Source organism: Rousettus aegyptiacus, unplaced genomic scaffold (genome assembly GCF_014176215.1).
Source record: "Rousettus aegyptiacus isolate mRouAeg1 unplaced genomic scaffold, mRouAeg1.p scaffold_m13_p_9, whole genome shotgun sequence".
Lineage (NCBI taxonomy): Eukaryota > Metazoa > Chordata > Mammalia > Chiroptera > Pteropodidae > Rousettus > Rousettus aegyptiacus.
The window spans coordinates 4,344,842-4,370,386 of NW_023416312.1; the positions used below are offsets into that span (position 1 = coordinate 4,344,842).

At 44.7% G+C, this 25,545-nt stretch overlaps 2 protein-coding genes across 11 annotated transcripts in view; one reads left to right on the forward strand and one right to left on the reverse strand.

Annotated features, from left to right (window-relative positions):
• The window catches only part of CLTRN (collectrin, amino acid transport regulator), a 34,115-nt gene extending 32,776 nt beyond the window's left edge, over window positions 1–1,339 (reverse strand). The window contains exons 1-2 of one of the 2 annotated variants that reach the window (XM_036226691.1): window positions 1,242–1,339; window positions 570–660 (exon numbers count right to left, since the gene is read on the reverse strand). The gene's annotated coding sequence lies outside the window, so the exon portion shown is untranslated. Of the gene's footprint in view, window positions 1–569; window positions 888–1,241 lie in introns of those variants that run through there. The other variant, XM_036226692.1, reaches the window with a different exon arrangement.
• LOC107497227 (POM121-like protein 12) lies at window positions 1,083–24,985 on the forward strand. 9 transcript variants are annotated; one of them, XM_016118880.2, is made up of 6 exons: window positions 1,083–1,559; window positions 3,252–3,566; window positions 7,183–7,377; window positions 8,282–8,338; window positions 8,926–9,411; window positions 12,057–14,476. In XM_016118880.2, exon 6 carries the CDS (start codon window positions 13,660–13,662, stop codon window positions 14,449–14,451), a length of 792 nt encoding a protein of 263 aa, XP_015974366.2. In that variant the 5' UTR covers window positions 1,083–1,559; window positions 3,252–3,566; window positions 7,183–7,377; window positions 8,282–8,338; window positions 8,926–9,411; window positions 12,057–13,659; the 3' UTR covers window positions 14,452–14,476. The 9 variants fall into 9 exon arrangements, 8 of the variants coding, with proteins under 8 accessions (XP_015974366.2, XP_015974355.2, XP_015974348.2 ...); XM_016118869.2 differs by lacking the exon at window positions 1,083–1,559 and adding an exon at window positions 1,566–1,799; XM_016118862.2 differs by lacking the exon at window positions 1,083–1,559 and adding an exon at window positions 1,566–1,769.
• Window positions 24,986–25,545: the final 560 nt, after the last annotated feature.

Here is a 25,545-nt window from a genome sequence, read left to right on the forward strand (position 1 = left end):
GGTGGTGAAGTAAGTCAAAAGGTACGAACTTGCAGTTGTACGGAAATGTCATGGGGGTGTGATGGACAGCATAACTATAGTTAATAATACTGTATTTTATATTTGAAAGTAGTTGAGAGTAAATCTCAAAAGTTCTCACCACAAGGAAAAAACTATGTGTAGTGACGTATGTTAACTAGACTTACTGCAGTGATCATTTTGACAAATACACAAATACTGAATTTTTAGACTGTACACCTGAAACTGTTACATGTCTTTCGTACCCCAATTAAAAAAAAAAAAAAAAAAAAAGGCCAGCACTTACCAAGTCCTTTTCCACATATTAACTAAGGCTTGTACCACACCTTCCTTAACTTTCTCATCAAGTCTGGCCCCTTCCAAACCCAAGTAGGCAAGTAGGGGGAACTTCAGGCTGTAAGCAACTTGGAGTTTGTTTTATTCATCGCCAGAACATAGTACTCCGTGAAAACTATTTAAATGAATGAATAACTGAATGGCTAATGGAGAGTGCCTAAGAAAAGTCATTTGAAGGACAAATCAGGAAGTAGAAGAGTGTGCTTACTACCTACCACTTACGGTCTGCTGAGGGACTTCTAGGAACACAGTTCTCGAAAGTACCCAGTTATGTTTCCTATAGGATTCTGCTCACAGTTGTGGTGTCTGGAGTTGGGAGAAATACGAAGAAAGTCAGTTTTTAGACGAGGACACAGGATCCACAGGCTTGTTCCATTTATAAATGCTGCTGACATCCAGCTCTGAGACCTGGGAAGTCTATTCTGGAAACTTGTAGGCCCCGCCAGCTCCTCCGCGGCTTCCCAAGGACAGGCTCCACCAGGGGAAGGAGACCGGGAGGCGAGGGAGGCGTGGACCTGGCCAGAGTGGAACAAAAAGTGGGCGGCGTGGGAAACCCAGGGAGAGGCCAAGACGGAGTACAGGAAAACGCGCAGGCGCGGAGTGAGCGTGGCCAATGGGTCTCGCCCTGTGGCAGCCGCAGAGCGTCAGGATTGACCACAAAAACGGGCGTGGACTTCAGGAGGAAAAGAATGTGACGCGGCCTGAGGGGCGGGGCCTGGAACCGTGGGAAGGAGCACTAGGGACGGCAATGTCCGTACGGGCGTGGCCGAGGTGTAGCCCAGAGCCGTGATCTGACAAAGTGGGATTTAGTCGGCGCGTGGCCGCTTGTCAGGGCTTGACAAAGCTGGTAGAATTGCGGGAGTGGTGCGCTCAGGCAGAGGAATTACCAGAGTTAAAAGCAGGGACGTGGGCACGAAGGAGAGACGTGGAGTCTGTAGAACGAGAGCGGCCCAGGGAAATGACAGGGACGCGGAAGGACTCACGGCCAGGGACACCGATAGAGAGGCGGAGACACGGAGTAGCGTACGGACGCAAATGACGTAACAGGAGGGGGCGTGGTCGTAGTTCAATTACGTACTATGAACGCGTGGGCGCTGCCCTGCGTGGGGCGTGGCTTTGCCGCGCTGAGGGACGCCCAGAAGACGGTCTAGCTGGAAAATGGGTTGGGCCCAGGAGGGCAGGGGCGGGGCCAAGATAGCGCGCAGGTGCGTGACCGCGGCTGGAGGCCCGGGGAGACCGAAGCAGAGTTGCCACTGGCGACCGTGGCCGGGGCGGGGCATTCGGATTGAGGTGGATTTGGGTCGGGCCAACGGGGGCGTGACGTGCATGAGTGAAGAGACGTGACTCGGCGTGAGGACGTAGCAAGACGCAGGGGGCGTAATCAAGATGGCCGCGCTCATGAGCTTCTGAATTCGGTAACAAGTGAAGGACTCGTTCTGGATAAGGTCCAGCGGGGATGTGGAGTGCGGGCGGCAGGCGGGCTTATGTTACCAGAGGGAACAGGGACCCTCCCCTACACACGGCCACGCGATGCGATGGGTACCGGAGCCGAGACAGCTGTCGGCCCGGCGAGGATGGCCACAGTCCAGGCGTCAGTTCAATGAAAAATGGCGGGGAGGGAGGAGGACGTCGCCCCTTCCCTACTATACCCCTGTTTCTCCATTCTGGGGGTCACTAGACATCTACACCTCCTTAGAGCTCTGTCTATTTAAAGGTAAAATAGCTGTCTTAAGTAATTTGACAGCCGAGAGGGTTGTAATTGCAGAAACCAAGACGCAGCAAGCCGGGACTCACTCAAACCTGCATTGTTGATCTTTCCCCTGACAATGCCAGACGCTATGTACAGATTTAAAGCCACCCTCGGGACAGGAGGTCAGCAGCATACCTGTGCTATGTGGACAGCTCAGAGCCTTCTCTGCTCCTCAATTCTTTGTTCTATTCTTTTTCTTTTCTGCCCCGCTTGGGAGCTGGAGGGGAAAAACCTACAAAATACGAACGTGTTGGTGGCTTTGATTGTTTGTGGCATGAATTAAAAGCTTCTCTGAGGATGCCAGAACTAGTTAGTTATCAGTGTAATTATCTCTCGTTAGTTTTGCTGAGAAAGTTTGAGAAATATGGGGAGATGATGAAGCTGTGTACACCTTAATTTGGGTAGGATTTAATCTCTGTCAGACATTGAAAACCACATTACTTCATATTTTCCTTTTATCCTTTATTAACAATCTCGTCATCTCCATTTTGCTATTTAAAAGTCTTACTGGAACATGGAGATAAGTCAAAAGTCTCTGGTGAGAAAAGCTGTCCCACACCCTACCCATAAGCTGCACCTGCATATTCCACAGACAGGTCACTGTTCTCAGCCTGCATTGGAATCTACAGTAAACCCAGGTTAACCCGATTAACCCTCCTTTTTGATCCCTGGTAAAGAACTGCAGTGTTCTTGAATGTTTTAGAAGTGAAAACCTTTCAGCTTTCTAGGGCTTTCCTCTTTCACTCAGAAATTGTAAACTCGGTATCAGGACTGAAATTCACCTGAAGGTCCAAAGCAGCAACGGTGAGTAGGAATTATTCAGGCGCCTAGGGAGGGAGAGTCTTTCAGGGAAGGAGGAGTATCTGCACCGGCTGGAGAAAGCATCCACAGTTGAACAGATTGAAGGCCATGTGTCTGGTGTTCAGGGTGGAGCAGAAAGTGGACGTGACAGACAGCAGATGAGCCTATCATCCTCGGGTGACCACTGAGTTTGAGGAACTAGAGTGGATAAACTACAGGCTCTCGTTTATATCCACCCCTCGCCACGGTGTGGACTAACAGTCCGAATGTTTCGTCTTAGAGGTTGCCACACGATCGTCGGTTTCTACTGTTGACAGCTGTTCCTCCTCTGTCCTCCTGCCTCTAGGTTATTAGGTTCCTGCAAGTTCTTTGGGAACTGATCAAGACTTCAAGCCAAAGATGGCGGTGATGAATAGCCTGAGAGCCATCTTTCAAGCCTCTCCATGCAGATTGCTGTGGAGAAGGTTCCAGATTCCGAGGCCCATGCCAGCGAGGCCCTGCAGCCTCTACACCTGCACTTACAAAACCCGGAACCGAACCCGTGAGTCCACTGCTGCCCTAAGGAGAGCAGGAGGCTTGCTTCATAAGAATGCCGCGTGTTGAGGATTTGTAGATAGGATGTCAGTGGCATTCCAGAGTGGGTTTGCATGCCTTAAGAACGGTGAGAATTAACTACTTGTTCTCTCTTTGTCCTCTGAAATAAATGTGGAAAGTTCTTTCTCCCCAGCTTTAGTGAGACGTAATTGCGATATTACGTTGTGTGAGTCTAAGGTATACCACGTGACGATCGGATACACGTATAGATTGCAAAATGATTACCATAGTAAGGTTTGGAAAGTTCTTGACGGGTTTTAACATGTTAAAATGCAAAAGTGGGACAAGGGAGACAACCGAGTTGCAAATACTTGGGAACCTATTCTTTATTGTTTCTTATGAGCAATTGTCTTTTTACTAAAATTCATGCACAGGCTGTGAATTATTTCTATGACTCTTAACGTTCTGGAAGTTGCATATTAATGTTTATGAGCCGTCCAGAACAGTAGCTTCACGCTCTGGAACATGCTTTCCCGAGCGAACGAATAGCAGTTCCTTCTGGCTGACCAGCTCACCAAGTGTGTATTCTGCTGTAAACACTGCAGATCAAGTGGTCTTCCCTGCAGCCTGTCTCATTTCGTGCCCTCCAGAAATGAGTCACCATCCACATCTCTGCGGGGCAGGGATTCTCCAGTGCGGCACTACTGACATGGGCGGAGGGGAGGTTGTCCTGCGCACGTAGGAAGTGGGAAGGCATCCCTCAGAGTCTCGACATTCCTGAATGTCCCGAGGGACAAAATAAACCTGGTAGAGACCCACTGGGGCGATAAGAGAGGATAATGTGTGTGTTGGTGGAGAGATAGATTTAATGAAATGGTGAAGCATATTTTATGTATTTTCCACTTTTCCTCATGAATTGACTCGGACTTTTCCAATGTTAGCTTCTTTCAGAAATCTCGGTTCTTAAACGTTTCCTCTGTGGTTTATTCTCTTCGACTCTATGTGCACAGAAAAGGAATTCCTCAGTAATGCTCACCTAGCTAAACGCACTGCCTTGAAACTGCTTCACGAATACATTTTGATTGAGAGTTTATTTTGTTTCCTCCAACGCTGACTGTGTCCTCTTTGAAATGAGCTGGCCGGAGTCATAATACATTTCTGGTTGCCGGGTGTGGCTTCCTCCCAGCCGGCCCACATCCTACCCAGACTAGCTTGGTCTCAACACTGGCACTTTGCGGTCCAAAGTTTAAGTGGGAAAAAAAATTGTCATATTTACCTAGTTGGTAAAGTTGTACTTTTTTTATCAGAAAGTGGAAAGTTATAGTTCTAAAATGCGACATGCTCCTGTCTTTAGGATAGTTTTGTTTCTTTCATGCTGGCAGGAACAAAAATGAGTGGTGGCTGAGGGATGTGGGGGCTTCCCTTGATTAATGCCCCACATCAGTTGCTCTTGTTTGTCAGTTACTAAGAAAAACAGGTGACAGTCACCATTTGATTCTGTCTGGGGCCTGGTACACCATCCCTCCCTGTTTTCTGGTCTCTGCCGCCCTGGGCACTGAGCACGTCCTGTTCTGCTATCCTGGTGTAAAAACAGTACTCACTATGTCCAGGAGCTCGGTACCCCAGCAGAAGGCCCCGTGTGCACTTGTGACCAAGAATGACCCAGGAGTGTTGAGGGTTAGAGACGATCACTGGGGTGTCTTGTGGTCCTGGGCTTGTTTTATCCATCATCATCTTTATCATCATCATCATCATGGTCTCAGCGGCTCCCTCAGGTGTTTGTCTGACAGGTTTTAGGATTGGGTGAAGCAGAATAAGTTGCATATGAAGGAGGAGGATCTGGCAAATTCAGGAAGCAGCATTTTGCTGGAGCCCTGTGCTCCCTGCTGGTCCTTGAGTCCCCACCCTCCCCCCAAGTGATCACTGGCTGTCAACTCAAATTGCTGTTTGCTGTTAAGTCAAGTAGTAGGCCGTAAATGTTGGCAGTCCTAAGCGTGGGACTGGTAATAAGACAAAATAGAGAAAAGCCTTGTGCCTACTGCCCAAGAGCAAAATAAAATCAACCTCACTTGTGTATCATCTAGTGAAATTTAGCCTAATGGTCACGTTAGAAAAAAGTTGGGTGTGAGATCTTTATAAATTTAATAATGTTCTTAATTTAATGAAATATCATCCAGAATGGAAATGGTACAGATTTACTTTTATTCCAGTGATTTTTAATGTCATGATCTCCTTACTTTTAGAAGGAAGAGAAACATTTCTTTTTATGAGAATTTGGAGTAGAATAGCATTGTATAAAATGCAGCCACTAGCCCCATATGTGTATTTGCATGTAAATATAAATTTTTAAAACTTTTATGGTCACATGTGGCCGGCACTCACCATATGGGGAATGAACACCATCAGAGAAAGTTCTGTTTGACAGGACTGGTCTGTATTGTAACTGAACTGTTAGGAAGTTGTTCTATTATTTCTTCCAATTAATTGTGAAGAACGCAAAAAAAGCCTGATGAACAATAAATAGTAGAGTAAGTTCTCACTGAACATCCTGGAAAGGCTCTTCGAGTCGGTGACTAGCCACATTAGCCACTTTTACTATAGGTTACTTAAAATAAACAAGGGTTAAGTTCCTGTGACATAGTTCTGTGTACCAATTAGCCTGTGGTAAAGCTGGTTCCCTTACAGGTCCTTTTGCTTAAACTGCAGTTTCCAAGAAGCCATCTGCTCTGTTAAGTGAGGGCTTCACTGTACTAAAAAGTTTGTTTTGCAGTGTCTTCTCCCCAGATAGGATAGGCAAGGACGCCCAGACTGTGTTGTCTTTCATTTATCTTTCGGACAGTTATGAGAATGAATGGACTGGTTTTGAGTCCCTCAGAATTATATTAAGGAACTGGGAGGGGGAGCTATCTGCTGGTACAAGGAGCTAACACAGGAAATGTGGGGTCCAGTCTCCTGCACTGACGACTGCGTGTATGTGCTTTGGGTAACGGGGCTCAGCACCCAGGTGCCTTTTATGCCCTTAGACCTGATGGTCTTTCAAGGCGATTTATGATTCTGTGATCATCCTCAAACAAGTTACTGCAGTAAGCCCTAGGCCTGCTAGGGTGGACTTCAATAGATGAGGAACTAGCAAGTCCCAAGATAAAGGAGAGTACAGGGCAAGGCTGGGGAGAAAAAGGTAACAAGCATATAGAGTAACGTTGTCCAGAAAATATAATCCCAGCCACATAGAAACCTAAATACAAATCAAGTGTTTCTGATGAAAATTGAGCATCCAAATTGATGTGTACTGTACATGTAAGATACACAACAGCTTTTTAAGACTTACTGTGGAAAAAAGTATAAACTCTCAATTTTTCATATTGATTTCACGTTAAAAAGGCAATATTTTGAATGTACTAGGTGAAAAAATAAAAAAAATAATTTCACTTTTGTTTTTAAACCTTTTAAATGTGCCTCCTAGAAACTTTAAAATTATCCATGTGGTTAGGATTCCATTTCTATTTTTAAGTATTGGTATAAAAGGATAAAGGCAACTAACCTTAAATAAATAATTATTAAAACATAAGGTTAGTAGAGAATGTATTTTAAAAGGAATAAAAAGATAAAGGCAAACAACTATGGGAAACAAACATGAAAGGGAACTAATATTTATGAGTGCTGTGTGACTATACACTTGCTAAGTACTTCATTTATTTTCCTAAGAGGTCTCTGATAGTGATATTATTCTCTCCATTTTTCAGTCAAAGTGAAGCTCAAGGAGGTTAAGTCACAGAACTAGCAACTGGAGAACCGGACTGAAACTCTGGGGACCACATTGTTCACAGGCCTCTGAGCTCCCGCAGGCTCCACGAGTGCAGGCCTCCCGCCAGCTCCCTGCTTTGGTCCTCTCTGGTGGCTGAGCGTTTTAAGGGGGCCCAGGATTTTGACATAATCAGGTATGGTAAGACACACAGACGTGGAAATAACGGCCATGAAGGGTGGATTTTATTATACTCACGGACGCCTAAAAACAAGAGGCACTGTTCGTCATGCAGGGCCACATGGGAGAGCAGCAGGATGGGCAGAAGGCAGAAGGCGTTGAGGGGAAGCCATGGATAGAACCTTTCTTGTGGCTTCTGTGGGAAGGAATGGGGCAGGCAGCATAAGTGGGTTTAGGGGTTACTACTTTGGATCGTTGCAGTGGGCTCTGGGTTAGAGGCTGTCCCTAGTTGTCTGGTACCTGGCCCTGGGGTTATTAGGACAAGGATTCCTAGCCCAGAATGAAAGGACCCTAAAAAGGAGGGAGTTGGAGTCTGGGCTCTGGATTGGTTGGTTTGCAAATGAAAGGTGGGCTCCCAGTTTTTTGTTCTCTCTAGGAATCAGCTAACCCTAGGAGGAGCAGCCTCTCTAAGTGTCAGCAAGGCCTCAGATATCAAACATTACATACATACAAGAACTGGAAAACACAGTTATTGCACTGAGGCTTCTGGAAGGAGCCCTTTGGGATTCTGGGGCCCGAGCAGAAAGCTGGGTCTCACTGGACTCTGAGAGCTTTGACCATGGCGCCTGGTGAGCCATCTGGCAGGGGGTGCTCACAGCAGGGAGCCGACGACTCAGCCCACACCTTTCCCTGCAGGCTGTGGGCTCCAGCCTGTCAGCAACCAGCCTGCCCATTTGTTTTGTATCTACTTTCCTTCGGTGATGTTTATAACATCTAAATGGTCAATCTAAGTGCAGTTTCAGTACTAGGGATTGTTTTTAGGTAGGTAGTCACCAGGTATCTGATTTTAATTCACATGCTATTACAATCTAGAGTGAGATGTCAATCATCTTAACGTTTTCTCATTAATTGTTCTTTAGCTACACAAATATCATAAAGAGCTACAAAAATTGGTGGATGCTGTGCCACCAATTCAGGTAATGTATTTTTTTCCTAAATCACTTGAAACATATTTTACTCTCAGAGGAAATACTAATAAGACATTTTGGGAATTGTAATTAATTTCAATGTAATTCAAGTTCTCCTTGAAAGTTGCCTAGAAGACAGTTGGCCATTTGTGATGCTGGCGTGTTGAGAGAACCCCTGGCCCTGGGCCACCTTTCAGGGGACAGAAGGGGTTCCATTGGTGGGCACTGGTCGCTCTGGTTTTGCTGCCATGGCACTGGGCACTTGGAGACTCGGGGCCATAGTACTGCCCCCTCCTCTGCTCCCGACACCTGCTCCTTGTAAATCCTTGTGGAAACACTCAGAGAAGCCTTCTGACTCTGGCTGCCCTCCCTCAGGCAGGGGGCAGAGGAACGTTGGACAGAAACTTGGCTCATCAGCCCTTAAAGAGCAGTTAACCCATAGCCTTCAGGTCAGACACCTTTGTCCAGCTTCAAGATTAATTGTTCAGTGTGCAGAATCCCGCAGGGGCTGCTCCCCAAAAGTCCACATGCTCCCTCTTTCCTTCTCCCTGCCTCACCATCTCCCCCTTTTCTCTTCTCTCTCCCCTTTTAGGCAGGATCCTGGCTGCTCCTAATTCACCTTGTGTTTTAGAAAGGAGGATTGAAAAAGAAAAGCCTCTTTCCTCAAGCACCAGGCCCCACCTGATGCCTCCCAAAGAGTTCAGAGGAGACCACCTGCTGGAAACTCACTAGAATGGAGGGAGAGAATGGGTTCTGCTGCATTCCCACCGAGCAGTACACCCTTAACTGCAGGGACAAAGCACGGGTGTGACTCGGGTCCTAGGGCACTCCTCTGGACCGCTGCGGGTCTCCAGACACTCCTGGAATCACCACCTTGTCATGCGATTCCTGAATGAAATGATAGCTGGTGACCCCCTCTTGGCCAGGACGCCCTTGTGGAATTTGGGTCATTTGACCCTTCCTGCCTGATGCCCTCCTGCCCGGATTACTGGACCTACTCAGGGTCCCTGACCACGCCGCCTCTCTCCGAGTCCGTCACCTGGATCATTAAGAAGCAGCCCGTTGAGGTCGATCTCGATCAGGTACGTTCATGCCCCATTCCCACATTAAGGAATGCTGGTCTGCGCCATTCCAGCAGGGCTGGGCTCAAACTCTGACGTCAAGTTGTGTAAGTTTCTAACATCTTCCAGTGCTTGTACTTTTTTATTAAAATGTGCTCATTTCTTGATTTGGGTGTGAATTGGGAAATGCTTCAGATTAACCAGAGAGAGGAGTTAAAACTGAAAAACATCACCGTTTTACTTTCATTCTCGACAGTGACATATATTTTACTATACATACATTGGGTAGAATCTCTATAAAAATTAAGACTTTAAATGGAAAAATGAAGGCTGGAAATAGCTGTATTTAAAACCCTATAATTTCCTTTTTACTGTGGAATATCAGGGTAAAGATAGAACCCAACAATGCCTAAATACAAATTTCATTCTAAGAGTTTAGACTTGGTATATGCTTTTACTTTAGAAATTAAGTTTAAGTGGTGGTTAATACATCAACACACAAAATCTTGTTTAATAGACTAATCTACAATAAGTATTTTACTTGTTTATATTGGATTTGTATTGGTTAAAATTTTTTCACAAGGTCAAAAGCTTCCAAATTCTGTGTTTCGAAGCCGAGGTAACAAACCAAAACCCATCAAAGATTGTGATCCCTTCCCCTCACAAAAGTGGACAATAAGCCAATATCTCTCAAAAATATTTCAGAAAAAAATAAAGCCAAATCAAATATTAGGGACCGAATCCAACAGTGCATCAAAAGAAATATATACTTTGTCCAAATGTAGAATGTTTTTCAGTGTTCCAAGGATGATTCAATATTAGGAATGATATGGTTATGATTAATATAACTCATCCCATCAGCAAAACTCATGGGAAAATTCACATTTTCATTTCCTTAGATTCCTAAAATACATTTGACAAAATTTGTAATCTTTTTAAATTTAATAAAATGCAAATGAAAGGAGAATTCCCTAACTTGATAAAATAGATTAATCTCTGCTCAAAAGTAAATAGTATGCCTCATGTGGAAATGGTATCTACTAACTCCACTGTTATTGGCATATTAAATATTAAATTCTGGTAGTAGTCAATAAAGTTAGACCAAAAGAGATAAAGGAAATTAAAGAAACAATTAGTGGAGTACCAGATTTATAGAAATCAATTCCTTCGACATATGTAAATCACAATTCGAAGATGTAATGGAAGAAAGAGTTCTACTTATAATGGAAACTAGCAAACTAAAATACCTTGGAATGAACACAAAATGTCAACAAGAAAACTAAAACATTTCTAAGGGACAATAAACTCGAATTAATAAAATTCATACCATGTTATTGAATAGGAAGACATAAAGATACCTTTGATATCAATCCCTCTTATTGTTATTCTCCATGAATTATTTATTCTCCATAAATTTTATACGGGCCTAATAAATGTACCAGTTGTTATGTGGTGGGGGGCGGTCCTGTGGTAGGATGTTTAGGAGCACACCTTGTGTCTACCCACTATATACCAGTACACCCCCAAGCAGTGACAACCAAAATGTCTCCAGGCATTCTTTAATGTGCATCGCAAACTCACCCCTGTTTGAACACCACCGATATATGTTAATCTCCAAAATCAACTAACTAATGAAATCCATTAATCCTCTTGGTGCTTGAAAAGAAGAAACAGACATCTTCAGTATCTGTGAAAACAGCTTTTAAATAATTAACATGTCAATTTGCCAATAAGGCATATGGGTGATTCACTTATGCCTGTAGCTTACCAGCAGAGGGCTCACTGGTTCCTTGGAGTGTCATTAGCCTCAAACCAGAATGACACTCACTGGGTTACATTGCAGATAGGATGTGGGAAATTCCGTAAACAGAAAAATTATAAGAAATCTATACCCAGTGGCATTAGACCATTCGCTCTGATGCAATTACCACCTTAGGAGATATGTTAGATATCTATGAAGAGTCATTTCATTCAAAATTGTCTTAAGAAAATTATACTATAGTAATTTTTCTGTTTTCAAAATCATGAACCTAGAGATCATTCCTTAAATAAGGATTCAGCCAAAAAACGTGGGAAAAAAGTCATCTGTGAGTAGACAGTGTTAAGAGTCTCATTACCTGCACCCACTGGCTCCTGTTGTGGCACGTTCAAATCTAAGACCCACGGAGCTAATTAAGATTAATTATGAGCCTTTATTAGCTGGCCGGCAACTGACCCTCCCCACTAGAGAGTCAGCCCCAAGCCTCCCAAGGAGGCAGCTTATAAAACCCAAAACTACGTCCTGGTTGGCCTTGATCAAGCAAGCAAACAGATTACAAAAGCCAAAGTTAGCCGTTAGCATCTAGCACAAAGAAATATGGTTTCTGGTGGACAGCTATGTTATCTGTACTCTAGTGGCAATATTGTTTTATTTTTCTTCTTGGGAGCCTTGGAGCTATTTTCTCCTAGGCAGCTGGCACCTGGAGATATCACTCTTTGTCCTGCCCTTGGGGCTGACTTACTGAGGAATTGATACCAATAACCATAACAACATATTTTCCAAAGTAGTAACAGCCAGAATAAAGAGGGGAGATGTGAACAAGGAAGATATTATTGAAATGCATTTCGAAATGTTACACTCCCACAGCCCTGTGTCTCAAAACATTTGGTTTGGTGTCTCACCCCAGAAAGCTGGTGTTTCCTCATTAAGCTCTGTCTGCTGTCTTCACCATTCAGCTGTCCACCTCTCAGATCTGGATGGAACATGTTGCCCACTATTGGATTTGACCGATGGCAGGCTTCTGCTTTCTGTCCATCTCCCATCCCGGCACGGGGACCAGCCCAATAGGTGCCTTCTTCGTGTGCTTTTGAGGGAAATGTTCACAAGGAGAGATTGATTCACACTACTTTATATCAGCCTGCAAACCTAAGCACTATAATCATTTCCCCAGAGCTTTCGCTTTGTTTTTGAACATCAGTGTTTTCAGCTATTAGTGGAAATGTGCGTGGCTCCCTCTGCTCCAACACGACCAGCAGAAATGAAAGGAGAGACATGACATTGGTGTCCAGAGAGAACTTGATCTACCTATGAATAGATGAAGATTGAAAATACAAGTCCACGTGAAACCAACGTTGTACCTGCTGGAGAGGAATTTTCACTCAAAAGGCTAATCAGCTCTTTGTTCTGCTTCTGTAGATATGCTTGCTGCATAGACCTTACTGGAAATTAACTAAAGACTCATCTTCCCTTTTTGGCTTGTTCTGTCTAAGCAACAAATGTAACTGCCTGTACCCCCTCCCAACTCTCCAAGCTTTGTAGCTCTTTGTAACTGCCTACAACCGGCAGCAACTATGGGGCTTTGTAACCGTCTGAGGACAAATTAACCACTCAGTCCATGCCAAATAACTTCTATATAAGGAATATTGCAACTGAGTTCAGGCCCAGATTTGCAGAGCACTAGCTCCTATGGGACCACCAGTGTAATAAACCCAAGTTCTCCAACTCTCCCAGGTGCTGCTTGGTTCTTGCGGGATCTGATTTTTGCAACATTTTGCAACACTAAAGCAGAAAATTCTCAACTGCTTTCACCATTTGCTTAAGACCAAAACTGCAAGAAGTGACCCTAGCAACCATTCTAGAAAATGAAACAAATCCCCTTTATCAACAAAAATAAACTCGTTCTCCTTAAAAGAACATTCAAGTGTATTGTGTGCGTTTTTACAATAATGAATGAAAGTGACCTTCTATAAATGTTCTGTACTTCTTAGAACCTAGTGGAAACTGTTATATTTTCTCTCTCTAAACTTCAACTACAGACATCAAAGCGCTCCTAGACCCCTCTGCCCAGAGCCTCGTGCCTGGGACCAGCAGCAGGAAGCTAGAGGTTCCCCTGGCCTCGAGAGGAGGGGGCGTCCGGTGAGGTGCCGGTGGGTGCGGGGCGCCGGCCTGACCGCTGCAGAACCCCGCGCCCCGAGGCCTCCAGTGCGCGGTCGCCCCTCCTACTTACCTTGTGCGCAGCCGCCCCACGCGCTGTCCTTGCGCCTGGAAGCCCCACCTGCTGACCCTGCGCGCAGACGCCCCACGCGCTGTGCTTGCACCCAAACGATCTATGCGCTATCCTTGCACGCAGACGCCCCGCGCACTGTCCTTGCACCCGGACGCCCCAGGCGCTGTCCTTGCGCCCAAGTAGCAACGGTAAGCCTACCCCTGCGCACGTCGCGTCCGCACACAGCAGGACCGTCTGGGAGCCGAGTCCCCCTCGAAGGTCCCGCCGCTGCCGCACGGTGATCATGGGCAGCTACCTGAGCAGAGGCAAGACCACGCTGCCGCCCCCCGACGGGGCGCGCCAGTCTCCACCGCCCAGGCCCGCCCGCCACCAGCGGGGCTGCGATCAGTGCCGAGTCACTCACGACCACCTGAAATGCAGGGTCTGCAACAAGCTCCTGTCCACCACGCCGCCCAGCCTGAACTACGCCAGGGTCCGCAGGGCGATGGCGCCCGAGGCTGGGAGGCGCTTGCCCGGCAGGCCGCCTCTCTGTTCCTTCACGGGGCCCAACTTGTCCAGCAGCGAGGAGACTTTCAGGAGGCAGTGGCTCTGGAATGCCCGCAACCCCCAGCGCATCCGCAGCCCGGTGACCGTGATGATCGCCCCTCCCGAGCGCGAAGGGAGCCTGTACAGGTGCGCACCCTTGCAGGAGCCCCCGGACCCCTGTGCCAAGGAGACCGTGCTGAGGGCCCTCAGCCAGTGCAAGAAAGGAAAGAAGAAGTTCGACGGGCCACTCTGGTTCGAGATCCCCGACGCCGAGGGCACGCAGCCGAGCCCGGAGCGCAGGCCGTCGGCCTTCAGGCCCGTGCTGAGAAACGGAGAGACCCTTCCCTTCGTGCCCAGGCCTGGGCCTCTGAGAAGAGCGCCTGAGGGGACGGCGCCCCGCCAACTGACTGCCAGCCTCCCTGAGCCGCCCCCGTCTGCCGCTCGACCTGCGGCAAGGACGCCACCAGCGCAGGCCGCAGTCACAGCCTCGGCTGGGGAGCCGAGCGAGGAGCAGCACTCGGCGGGCCCTGATGCGCCCCCGGTGTCCTAAGAGTCAAGGCCCCGCCACTGCCACCTCCTGAGACTCAGACCCACAGTCCTTCTGCCCTCGGGAGCACCGCTCTACCCTGGAATGAGTCGCTGACGCCACCGGGTCACCTCCCACCACCGCGGCTGGCAGGTCTGTTAAACCCGGGACCCCCGCCTCTTAGCCTGCAGAGCCCGCTGCAGAGCCTGGGCTGAGCGCGAACTTTGCCGGCCTCCCGCCCACCCGCCCTGCCTTTTCATGGTCAGTGTGCCTGATCATGAAGTGCCTCAGCCCCACCCCCAGCCCAGTTTGTGTAGTTAAAAGCTGGTTCTCATTTTAAATAATAAAGGCAGTGTTGTGATCGTGGAGGTTGTCGCAGTCTGACTTTCCAAGGTTCACGTGTTAAGCTTCCGCCCACACCTGCTTTCCCCATCTGGGCCACAGGATTCTTTGTTGTTTCTTGGGTTCTGTCCTCCGCACTGTAGGGTTTTAGCAGAATCCCCGGTGTCTAACCGCTAGGTGCCAGCAGCCGACCTGCACTGTGACAATACGAAATATGTCCGAGCCTTGCCAAGCATTCCACGGGGGTGTGGGCTGTGTGTGTGTGTGAGGCAGAGGCAGACAAAGCACGCTGGTGGAGAACCACTAAGGGACAGTGGCCTCTGCTGGCACAAACAGGTAAGCTTAGTTTCCCAAAATGTGCGGTTTTAAAACACATGACAAGGGTGGAGAGACGAACAGAACGAAGCGGTGTGTGCTTGGCAAAACCATTCCCCGCAGTTTTGCAGAATGCCGCAGCGGGCGGCTCACCCATGCTTTTGCCCTGATGAATAATCAGACAGTGTAAACATTTTGAAATGATTTATGTACTTAAGCTCTTCAGGCTGGCACATTTTTAAAGTTACATGATATCAACCGCCGGCAAAGATGCGGAGATTGGAGCCCCGGGCGCTGCTGTGGGTGTCAGTGGGTCAGCGGTTCTGGAGCGGCATTCGGAAGCGTTCCCTAGAACACAGCGCGGCCACCGGCACCTCTCTTACACACTCACACACCCACACGGCGCTGAGGGTGTTCTTCGCAGCCCAGCACCGGGACACCCACGTGTGCATCAGGAGAACACACTGGGTAGATGTACGTGCGGTCGCGGGAGTGCTCCTGCAGATGCAGCGAAAGGAGGAGCCCCGGGCTTCTGACTTGGGGGCTACTGGGCCAGCTGATTCTATGTTGGGAGGGCGCCCTGCGCATCGCAGGATGTTTAGCAGCGACCCTGGCCTCTGTCGGGTAGTTGTCATTAGCAGCCTTCCATGGGGACCAGCAAAACGTCTCCGGGTGTCGCCAAATAGCCCCCGAAGGACAAAATCCCGCCCCCCTCCCCAGTGGGAAGCTACTGAACTAGAGCGATACATTTTTTAATGAATGGACTAACCTCAAAAGCGCACTGTCGAATGAAAAGATGGGAGGTGGACTATTATGTGTACCACAAGCCATTTACGTAGATTAAATATAAAGTAACGTTGCTGGCCAGGAACCAGGTTGAGAACCATTTTTACCTGGGTACTCTCTATATCTGCACAACTCTTTAAAATCTAAAATTATTTCAAATTAAAATGTATATGTATATAACTATAAATTAATATATAGATATATTCTGGTAAGAGGTAAAGAATAATTGAAAAAGTTGCCTGGACACTGTACAATGAACTATAGATATGACAAATGAAAGCAATGGATAAATTGATAAGAATCCTCATTATCATTGGTAACTATAGAACACACGCATGTATTTCAGAAATAGGAAGGAGCAGTATGCAAATGAAAGGTAATGGCATCCATCAGCATGAGGGTGGTCTTAATGTTTATGTAAAACTTTTTAAAAATCTGTTCTGTGGTCTATTGGAACCTATCGAGTATTTATTAGGACACCTCCTACAGTACTAGTGCCTTAGGAAGCACCATTTCCATCATTTCCCCAAGATTGGAATTAGCAAGAAAGGGCAAGTTTTAGCTGTTTAGGTTCTTCTTCAAAAGAAGAACACTAAGTATCCCTCCTACGTACGTGATGCTTCCGCTAAGAAGAGAAAGTCTAAGATGCTAAACAAACAAATGAGCTTGTGCTCACCAATACAATCATGGAACTATCATTGCGGAGATGCGCTTATATTTTGTTTAATACAGGCAGTTGAACTGGTAATGAGTAAGCCTACTTCTGAAGTGGCAAGGTGGGGGGAGAGGGCCAGGAAGCGCACCCCTGCTTCGGGAAGCAGCTGCAAGGCAAAGGCCATAGAGGAAGGTGGAGAAACGCCCGTGGCCTGGGGCTTCCTCCTTGTTTGCACGACGCTTTGAGAAATTAACTGATGTCTTGGCTCCCCCAAGAGTGAGAAACCGAGGCCCAACAAGCAATAAAACCCAGGCAGTGGGGAGCTACTTCGACGATGGCCAGTCCCACCAGATCCACCATGGACCTGTCCTCCCAGGTGACTCAGGTGGAAGAAGAGTGAGGAATGGGTGGCTGAGACACTGCTTTCTTATGTCCACTGCACCCCGATGGACGGGCCCCTGGCCTGAGAGCCAGGGTGTTACGCATGCTTCATTCACTCACGGATGTTTACTAGGGACTAACATTGATTAACCAGTGTGGTTAGGGATGGTTAGGAAAACAGTCCCTACTGCCAGGGCACTTAGATTCCATGACCCTGCACATCAGTGCCAGGTGCAGGAGTTCAGTGCTACTAAGACCCTTGAAGACCAAGGACACCGTGTCCTGCACCCACCAGATCAAAAACCACAGTGGAAGCCAGTAAGTGCCGAGATGCCAGATTCTGCCCACGTGGCTCCGTGCCCCGTCTGCGAACGGATCCAGGACAGTAGGGAGGGCAAAGGGCTTCTAAATCTCACGTGGTTTATCCACAGTCTTTGTCAGGAGGGTCTCTGATCCTGCCCTGATTCGAACTTTATTTTTCCCAAACCAAGAACACCCTGTTTAATTTTATCAGCTGCAGGCCACCTGAGGGACTCTCAAAGACGTTGTCCGTCTGCCACACAAGACTTCTTTGGGCCCTGGGGCATGAGGCCAAGGCTCAAGTCTGTCCTATGTTATTACCCTACCCAACCCCTGTATTCCTGACGTGCGATCCATGTGGGCACTCATTGAGTGAGTGTGACATGAGTGGATGGATGAATGAAGGTTTACATCTCCCTGTTTCTGAAATTTTCCCGACAGACCCTGTGAAAACATAAATTGTTACAAGCCTGTGAAAATAGAGGAAGAGAGAGAGATGAGATTACATCTCTGAAACTCCCCTTATGCCCAGATACAGCTACTTAGGGACACATTATAATACAAATTATAGTGAAAGAAGATTCCTGGACATAGCAGGCAGGGGTTGGCGATGTAAGGAGAGAACAGTAAATGTAAGGAAAGTTGGTGCTAAATGAAATTAACATGAAGACTGATTGTACAGACTTCAGTAGTTACCTTACTTAACAACCAAAGGATGCCAATTCCTTCCACGTATAGATTATGTACAATGAGTGTGACTTCTCCCATGATCTTCTAAATGCGACTACGCTGAATGCCGTGTAAGATTTGCACAAAATGGAAAATTAACCAGCATTCACTTTCTGAGCTAAATATATCTTTTTAAAGTATTTTTTAATGTAATAAACTGAAATGCCATTAGCACAGCTAAGTAGAAAACCTTCATCCTCAAGACTGCAAATATAGATGAGTCTGATGGAATTTTTAAATTTATTTCAACAATCATTTTGTCTGACTGTTTTGCAAAGTAATAATAGTTATGTAAATACAAATGGCTTCTTTCAGCAAATCACTGGAAAGGTGAAAGTGTCCACTCCCTCTCCTCAAGTGTGGGGAGGCCTGGTCTGAAGGTGATTCTCTAAGAATTGGCTCCACCGCCATTTCTCATCGATGGCGCCAGACAGGGCCAAACGGCATCCAAGGGGCTGTAAGAATCGGGCTTTTGTTTCTGGAAATTAAAGGGACTAACCAGGAGCGGGGCTGCTGTCTTACAAGCACAAGACTGTTAGTTCCCCTTACCGTGCATACAACGGCACGTTGTTCCTTTTTAGATCACAAGATCTATCCTTGAATAACTAGGCAGAGGAAGAAATCCATTGCATGCCCTACACCATTTAACTCAAAGAATACTATGCCTAAATTATTTGACTTCTACCACTCTTGCTAAAAATGATAAATTATTCTAATATATATATATTAAATTTATATATATATTAAATTTATATTTATATATAAATTTATATATAATATTTATATATTAAATTTATATATATATATTAAATTTAAATTTATATATATATATCCACGTAAACTTGGGAAAACAGCTTCCTTAGAAACTGCTTTCAACATTGTAATATCCCTGTGACTTGCAACTAGTAGATAAATAAATCTAAGATCTAATGCACAGTGTAGTGATCATGGGCAATGATACTGTATTGTAAACATCGAACTTGCTATCCGACTAGGTCTTAAATATTCCCCGCACAAAAAAGAAATGATAATTATGTGACATGATGGAGGTGACAGCTAATGTTACAATAGCAATCATATTAATATATACTAATGTATCAACATGTCGTACACCTTAAACTTATGCAATGTTATAAAATATATTTCAATTTTTAAAAACCCTGTGAAATTTTTAATAAATCTGGCCTAAATCTTATTGTAAAAACTCTAAAAACATCTGGTTGCCATCTTCAGTCAAAATCTCATGAAAATCTCAAGTAACCTGACCTCATTTAACTAGAACCTTCTATTGTAAAAGTGGAAAATTCTCCAGTAAGCTAGTCACAAAGACAAGACAGGGAGTGATATCTTCAAGCGCCAGCTCCCAAAGGAAAATAAAAAATTAATATCACCACCAGGATGCAGATAACAGAACTGTCTACCAGGCCCTGTTTGCTATAAGATTTAAGAGTCCCCCAGAAACAACATTTTTGCACCAGACAACAACAGCCAACTTCTGCTTCTATAATCTGCTTAATGTAAAACTAGAGTGTAGTTCTAGGAGATGTCCTGTGCAAAGATATACTTACTAATGGCTAACTTCTGCTTCTGTAAACCTGCTTGCTTGTTTGATGTGGTTTTAGGCTTTATAAGCTACCTCCTCTGAAAGCTTGGGGCTGATTCTCTAGTGGGGAGAATCAGTCACCGGCCGGCTAATAAAGGCTCGTAATTAATCTCAAATTGGCTTCGTGGGTTTTAGATTTGAACATGCCCCAACATTTGGAGGCCCCAGGGAGATTTTCCCAGTGGGGGGAGATCTCCAAAGACCCGCGGCCCGGGCCACCTTGGGTGAGGACCTGCCCCGTCCGGGGGACGGCTGCTGAGTGACATTCCTCAGCCCCGGACGCCAGGCAGACTCGCTCAAGAGGGCAGGTGGACAATTCTGATTCTCTAGTGGGGCTAATCAGTCAATTCTGTAACAATTGGGCACGAGCCATCCGGAGCAGCTTCACTTTTGAGTCAGACTGCACTACAGGTATTCAGGTTCCTGGGTATCTGTTTGGTTGGTTGGTTGGGCCCTATGAACGAGTGGAAGGCTGGACGCGGCATACCTTCCCTAGTCTGGTCAGGACCGAGACGTCAGCCCCTGACCCTGGCTGGTTGGTTTTGTCTTGTTTGTGCCAGCGCCTGTCTTGTGTTGGTCCGTCATCTCTGTCTCTTTGGTGTCTGTTTTTGAAATTGTGGTCTCTCTGAGTGTCATATGTATTTATCCTTCTTTACCTTATAGGTCTATTGATTCTTCTTTTCTCCCTTGGCTTAGCTGCTGCTGCCCCGCCGGACTGGTCCCCAGGGGAACACGTGGCTCTTGCTCTAACTTTTTAACTTTTATAGGTATCATATTTTCTTTCACTGCTGTTCCAACTGCCATGGTTCAGACTCACTCCTCTGCAGTGTCTCCTCAATAATTTCAAAGACTTCAGGCGGCGGCTCAAGGTTATGGGCCCCGCATCACCCCCTCTAATCTCCAGAGGTTCTGCCAATCAGATTGGCCCACATTTGGAACAGGGTGGCCATCAGAGGGGTCACTCAACTTGAAAACAGCCTTTCAGATGAAGAAACTGAGGGACAGGAAGTTTAAATAACTTACCCAGTGATAGAAGTAAGTTTATTTTAAATATTGAAAATACAAGAGTTAAAAAAAAAAAAAAAAAAGCTAATAGGGCCTGTTAGGCTAATCCTTCCTTTTATTTTAGATTAGAGCAGGGAAGAGCAGTAGAAAAATGTAGAAAAATGGTTGTGTAAGTAGAGATTGGAAGCGAGGATGTCATTGAGGGATGGTGGCGAGACAGATGTGCATTTGTGTTGGAGGTTTGAGTCTGGAGAGTGACTGAATGTGAATTTGATTAGAAGGTTCACAGAGTGTAGAGTCTCCTTTCTAACTGGTTCTTCGGTTTAGGTTGGAGTTTGTTTTTATGGAAAGGTGGATTTGTAAAAGAACTCTGCTTTGGTTGGTTTAGAAAGAAATAAGCACTTATAGATAAATTAAGTCTTCCTAAAATTGTACTGTGAAAAAAAATATATGCCTTTAAAATTATAAAATTGGTATATTCATAAATTTGCTAATCTATTAAATGCTGATATATAAAACAGAGTTTACAATTGCCTACTTTATTGTTTTCTCTAGAAATTAAGGCTACTAAGAGTTATGAATTCTAGTATATGTAAATAAATTACTAAGAATAATACAAGTAAGGGAAAAATTCTGTATACAAAGTATGCAAGAAAAATAAAATGCGTTTTGAGATATAAAGGATGTGTTTTTAAGAAAAAGGAGAGTAATTTTATCCTAAAATAGTTTCAGGTTATTTAAAGGTCGTTTGAGGCTCAAAAGAAGGTATAGAGTATGGAGATTTATTTTGAAGGGAATTGAAGGAAAGGTGTTTGTCTTCAAGTTGGTTATTTCTGAGCGAGTGAGAAGAGGCAAACTGAAGGAATGAGGAAAGTAGTAGAAGGTTTGTGAAGAGAAATCCTGAGAGGAAAATAAACAGAAGAACATAAGTGAACATACGAAGTTGTAAAGGAAAAGAAAAAGAGAAAATCTTGTTTTATATAGTCAAGTTGGCTAAAGTTAAATGTATTTATCATAAGGTTTTAAAATGAACTTTAAAATCAACAGTGTATTGACACAAAACTGGAGTTTGGATTATTGGTCCGTTCCTAATAAAAGATTGTAAAAGATTTTTCTTTACCTGTGAACAATACACGTAGGAAACAAAGTTTCTATATCTTATCAAAATAATTTATTGTGCTTTATAGTCTTTATTTAAAAAACTGAGTCTTTTTAACATTAAGAGTGCTAAGTTTTTTATATAGTCATATTTACCTTTGAAATCTTTTATTATTACTTTGGTTAAATAGATAACTATTTATTTCATAGTGACCTGTGGTCCTATTTAATCAAGTGATCAAACCTTGTGACATTATGACAAATTTCCCGACATAAAACCTAAATGAGATCTTTCGTTTTATCTCAAAATAACTTTGAGACTTTCCAGAGGGCACCTGGAAAATCTCAAAGGTTTAGTTTTGTCACTTTGTAAAAGAAAAATGTTTAGCTAATTCAGTCTATTTGATTGATATATTAAATTATATAAGAAGCATTGTCAAGTAATAAATGATGCTTAACCTTTTTTAGGTTACATTTTTATGAATACATGTTACCAATACAAGTGTTTCAAAAATTGTATAAAGTTCCTAAAAATTTTTCAATATCTTTACTATTCATATGTCCTTGTATAATGGTATCAGCTATAATTTCAGTTATTATAAATTGTTGTATGTCATGAATACCAAGAATAGACCTGACTATTCAAAAACAAAGGGCTTATAAAGAAGCAAAGGGCATGGCTCTGATTTGGGCCATGACAATAAAACTATTACAATCATTAAATAGTTATGATTTGAGTAAATACGTGATCTTGATATTGAAATTGAAATTTCGGATAACAGCAAAGATCTGTATAACTAAAAACATAAAAACTCTTCTTTCTCAGAAAAACCACAGGGACTAATCTCTCCTTTAGAGACTCTTTTCTTCACTCATCAGATCAGCCCACGTGGGACGACTGCCAGCAGCTCTTGCAGGTTTTATTCACTTCAGAAGAAAGGGAGCAGATCCTGCGGGAGAGCGCCAAGGCTGTGTTAGAGCCAGACAGACAGCCCACTACAGACCCAGCTCGTATTCAACATGTGCTCCCAAACACCCATCCGCCTTGAGACCCCAGCACTGAACAAGGTAAGGAGGCTCTCGATCGGTATCGCCAGCTTCTGAAAAACTCTTGCTTTTGTCACTCAGTCGGACCCAGATATTAGGAAAAAAGTAACAAAGGATAGGAAGGTTTGAGGACAAGAATTTGACTGAGCTAGTTGAGGTAGCCCTGCACATCTTCAACAACTGAGATGAAGTTCATATCACCCAGATTAAGAAAATGACTAAGTCCTACTTAACAACGATTAGCCCCACATTCAGTTCCTGAAAACTGCTGCTCTCAACCCAGCCACCCTGCTACCAGATGACGACCCCAAGCAGCCCATACACGACTGCCTTGAGGTCCTAGAGAACATCACCTGCCTCAGACCAGACCTGACTGATGTCCCATGGCCACAACCAGATGACCTATGGGAGCAGCTTCGCCTCAGAGGGAGTGAGGTATGCTAGAGCGACAATAGTTACCGGAGGGACTGTCATCTGGGCACAAGCCCTAAGCCATAGAACTTCAGCTCAGCGGGCCGAACTAATAGCAGTGACTCAAGCTCTGTGGTGAGGTGAAAACAAGACTGTGAACACTTATACAGAGGGCAAAGGAGGCTGACAGAAAACCAGTGGGGCCACTTGACATCCTGCCGGCCCTACCGCCCAGGGTGCTAACGGACACCCCTACCTACACTTCAGGAGAAGTTAAACTATGCAACAAACTAGGAGGCAAAGAAGAATCTGCTGGGTAGGTTAGGCTTCCGGACAGCCGCATTGTAGTACCTGAGGCCTTGAGCCGAGCCCTTATAACCCATGTTCACCAGAGAACGCACTTGAGAAGAACTAAGTTAATTAAACTGTTAAAAAGAGACTATTACATTATAGGGCTACAACAAATACCCAAGCAGGTATCGGCCCAGTGCCACATCTGCACACAAGTGAATCCAGGGCCCTCCAAGGGAGTACAACAAGGGACAAGACTTCGTGGACAAGACTTTGTGGACAAGCCCCGGGAGAACGTTGGAAATTAGATTTTACAGAAATAAGCCCTAGAACTTTTAGATTTAAGTATTTACTTGTGTTCACTGACACCTCGTCAAGATGGACTGAAACTTTCCCCACCAAGCAGGAGATGACTCAGGTAGTAGCAAAGAAATTAGTCTCAGAAATAGTGCCTCGATTTGGCCTGTCCGTAACACTGGGGTCCGACAATGACCCGGCATTCATCGCCCAGACCAGTCAATCTTTAGCCAGGATTCTAGGAATTAATTAAAAGTTACATTGTATTTACAGGCCTCAGAGCTCAAGACAGGTAGAGAGGATAAATAAGACCGTGAAAAAAACTTTAACCAAGTTCGAATTAGAAATTGGTGAAAACTGGGTAAGCCTCTTTCCTTCCCCCCTGTTAAGTGCACGATGCACCCCCTATTGTAAAGAGATCACACCTTATGAAATCAGATTTGAAAGACCTCTTGTTTGTTTTGATATATTCAGAATCTGTAAAATAAACTAAAAATCCTGTGTATGAATTCATACATGTAAGACTAATGTGTTCATAAAGCATAGATCTTGCTTTAATTGTATAGCTTTAGGCAAAACCTGCTGTTCTTATGCTAACCATTCAGACATTATTAGAGGCTTTAGTCAGACAACGGCTCAACAACAAAAAAGAACAACGCCGGAGGACAGGATCTTGGTATGAGAACATGTTTAACTGTTTTCTGTGGTTGACTACTCTGCTTTCCTCCATTGCAGGACCCCTAATATTAGCATTTCTAGGGTTATTATTTAGATCTTGTATAATTAATTGTTTAACTACATATGTCAAAAAAATAAAATAAAATAAAAAGGAAGGGGAGTGCAGGCAGTGAAACTCAAGGTTCTCAAAGCTCACTGCTCACCACTCCAGGTTGACCATTCAATGATTTGAATCTGCTTTGAAAACCAGTGGGGAATGTAAAAGTGGAAAATTCTCCAGTAAGCTAGTCACAAAGACAAGACAGGGATTGGTAACTTCAAGCGCCAGCTCCCAAAGGAAAATAAAAAATTGATATCACCACCAGGATGCAGATAACAGAACTGTCTACCAGGCCCTGTTTCCTATAAGATTTAAGAGTCCCCCAGAAACAACATTTTTGCACCAGACAACAACAGCCAACTTCTGCTTCTATAATCTGCTTAATGTGTAACTGGAGTGTAGTTCTAGGCGATGTCCCATGCAAAGATATACTAATGGCTAACTTCTGCTTCTGTAAACCTGTTTGCTTGTTTGATGTGGTTTTAGGCTTTATAAACTGCCTCCTCTGAAAGCTCAGGGCTGATTCTCTAGTGGGGAGAATCAGTCACCGGCTGGCTAATAAAGGCTCATAATTAATCTCAAATTGGCTCCGTGGGTCTTAGATTTGAACACATCACAATACTATCAACTAAAAATTTTCATCCATCCTCCTTTCTACTTAAGCAAATAACAAGAAAAACGTTTCCTATCAAAATTTGTAAATAATACTTCAAAGGAATTGACTCGTTTCCATCACATTTATTCTGTCTTCCTATAATTCTTGCCAGGGCCAGCTTCTCGGGCATGGGAGCTGTGTAGACACACAGGCCCCTGCCCTTTACAGGGTCCTACCCCTATTTTAATGCTCTGCTGTTTTGCCATCTTGAAATTCTAAACCATTTTTGAACAAGGGGCCATGCATTTCATTTTGCACTGGGTCCTGCAAATTATATAGGCCCTTCCTAATTTTTACATCTACAACTATAGAATCACACAATGGGAATTCCATACAGATTAATAATTTACGACACTCATGGTTTTTCCCTGTATGCTTCAAAGTAGTTCACATAAATTTTATCTGACTGTAAAGTTGATATTCCT